This window comes from Artemia sp. Qi Xiang Cuo, chromosome 4 (assembly GCF_049724085.1).
Source record: "Artemia sp. Qi Xiang Cuo chromosome 4, ASM4972408v1, whole genome shotgun sequence".
NCBI classification, from domain to species: Eukaryota; Metazoa; Arthropoda; class Branchiopoda; order Anostraca; family Artemiidae; genus Artemia; species Artemia sp. Qi Xiang Cuo.
In genome coordinates, this window is record NC_142797.1 from 11,694,529 (window position 1) to 11,695,975 (window position 1,447).

Consider the following 1,447-nt stretch of genomic DNA (forward strand, 5'->3'; position numbering starts at 1 on the left):
AGACTGGTCAAAGTCGAGCTTGACCTACGCGATGACCTACTACGAGCTTGTCAAATAACGAGCTTGCAAGGGCTATTCGTGTTCTCAGCTCTTTTTCGGAATCACCACTAAACGAGACGGTGCTACCAAGATATCGGAAGTCGGTGACTTGCTCTATGCTTTCAGTCCCCAACTTGATATTCATCGGTGAGTTAGTGTCTGACATCGCTTAGGTTTTTGGGGCGTTAATATGTAACATAAACTGCTCGGCTCTTTCGGCTAACTTGCATAAAAAGTCTTGAAGTTTGCTTTTGTCTTTCTCCGTCAATCCAGCATCGTCTGCAAAGTCGAGATCTTTGATTAGTCTTCCTGCAGTTTTGATCCCGTATCCATCAATTTGTCTGAATATATATTCCACTATGAAAATAAAGAGGAATGGAGACAATACATATCCTTGTTTGACACCTGTCACCACTTTGAAATATCTTCGATTTTCTTCGGAGGTTCTCAAGCAGCATTCCGTGTCTTCGTACATTGCTATGATAAGGCGAACCAGCTTTTCAGGAATACCGTAGAAGATTAGGATCCTCCATAGTATTGGGCGGTCTATTGAATCAAACCCTTTTTCAAAGTCAACGAACCATAGATATAGACTTGTCTCCACTCGTTTGATACTTCAAGCATGGTGCACAGTGTGAATATCAGATCGGCGCAAGATTTTTTGGTCGGAAACCATGCTGCCCCTCGCGTAAATGCAGTTCTAAGCCAGCTTGAATTCTTGTCAGGATGATTATACAAAAAAGTTTTCCGGGTATCGGGAGGAAGTTGATGCCTCTGTAATTGCCACATGCTGTTGCGTCTCCTTTTTTAAACAATTTAATAACGGTTCCTGCTCTCCAGTCTTTTGGGACTTTTTCTTTTTACCAGAGGAGGGAAAAGAAGCCTAGCCAAACCGAAAGGGATCTACGGATCAATGACTTGTCATTTCTCCAGATTAATTAAAAAAAAATTTTCCACAAAATAAGTTTTTCAAAGAAAAGTAAAGAACTTTATTAAACAAAAATGAGCAAAAATAAAACCAAATAATCTACCAAGCATGAAACTAACACAAATCAGCATCGATAAATATATGAAACCCAAAACGAGTAGAAATTACAATAAGTAACCGAGTCAAACTCAAAACGAGCAGAAATTAACATAAGTTGGTTTCAAAACCCCTATGCCTTCCCAAGGTCAGAACATCATTTGCACTTTACTGAAAAAAATATAAAAGTGTTTACTTTTATAATTTTAATAAATCAGATAATATTAAGAATTTGATTGCTAAATATCAGTAAATGTATATTAAACTGACAATGCACATTCATTTGTATTTTTTTCAGTAAAGTGCACTTATGTTCTATGTTCTGCCTAACTAAATAAACTGTTGAGAAGACCAACGTACATGATGGACCAGTAAAAGAGGAAA

The 1,447-nt window shown here is 37.6% G+C and overlaps 1 protein-coding gene across 1 annotated transcript; it reads right to left on the reverse strand.

Moving 5' to 3' along the window:
• Positions 1–208: 208 nt before the first annotated feature.
• LOC148952782 (uncharacterized) lies at positions 209–514 on the reverse strand. The gene has a single exon (XM_089087780.1). The coding sequence runs from the start codon at positions 512–514 to the stop codon at positions 209–211; it is 306 nt and encodes a 101-aa protein (XP_088943906.1).
• Positions 515–1,447: the final 933 nt, after the last annotated feature.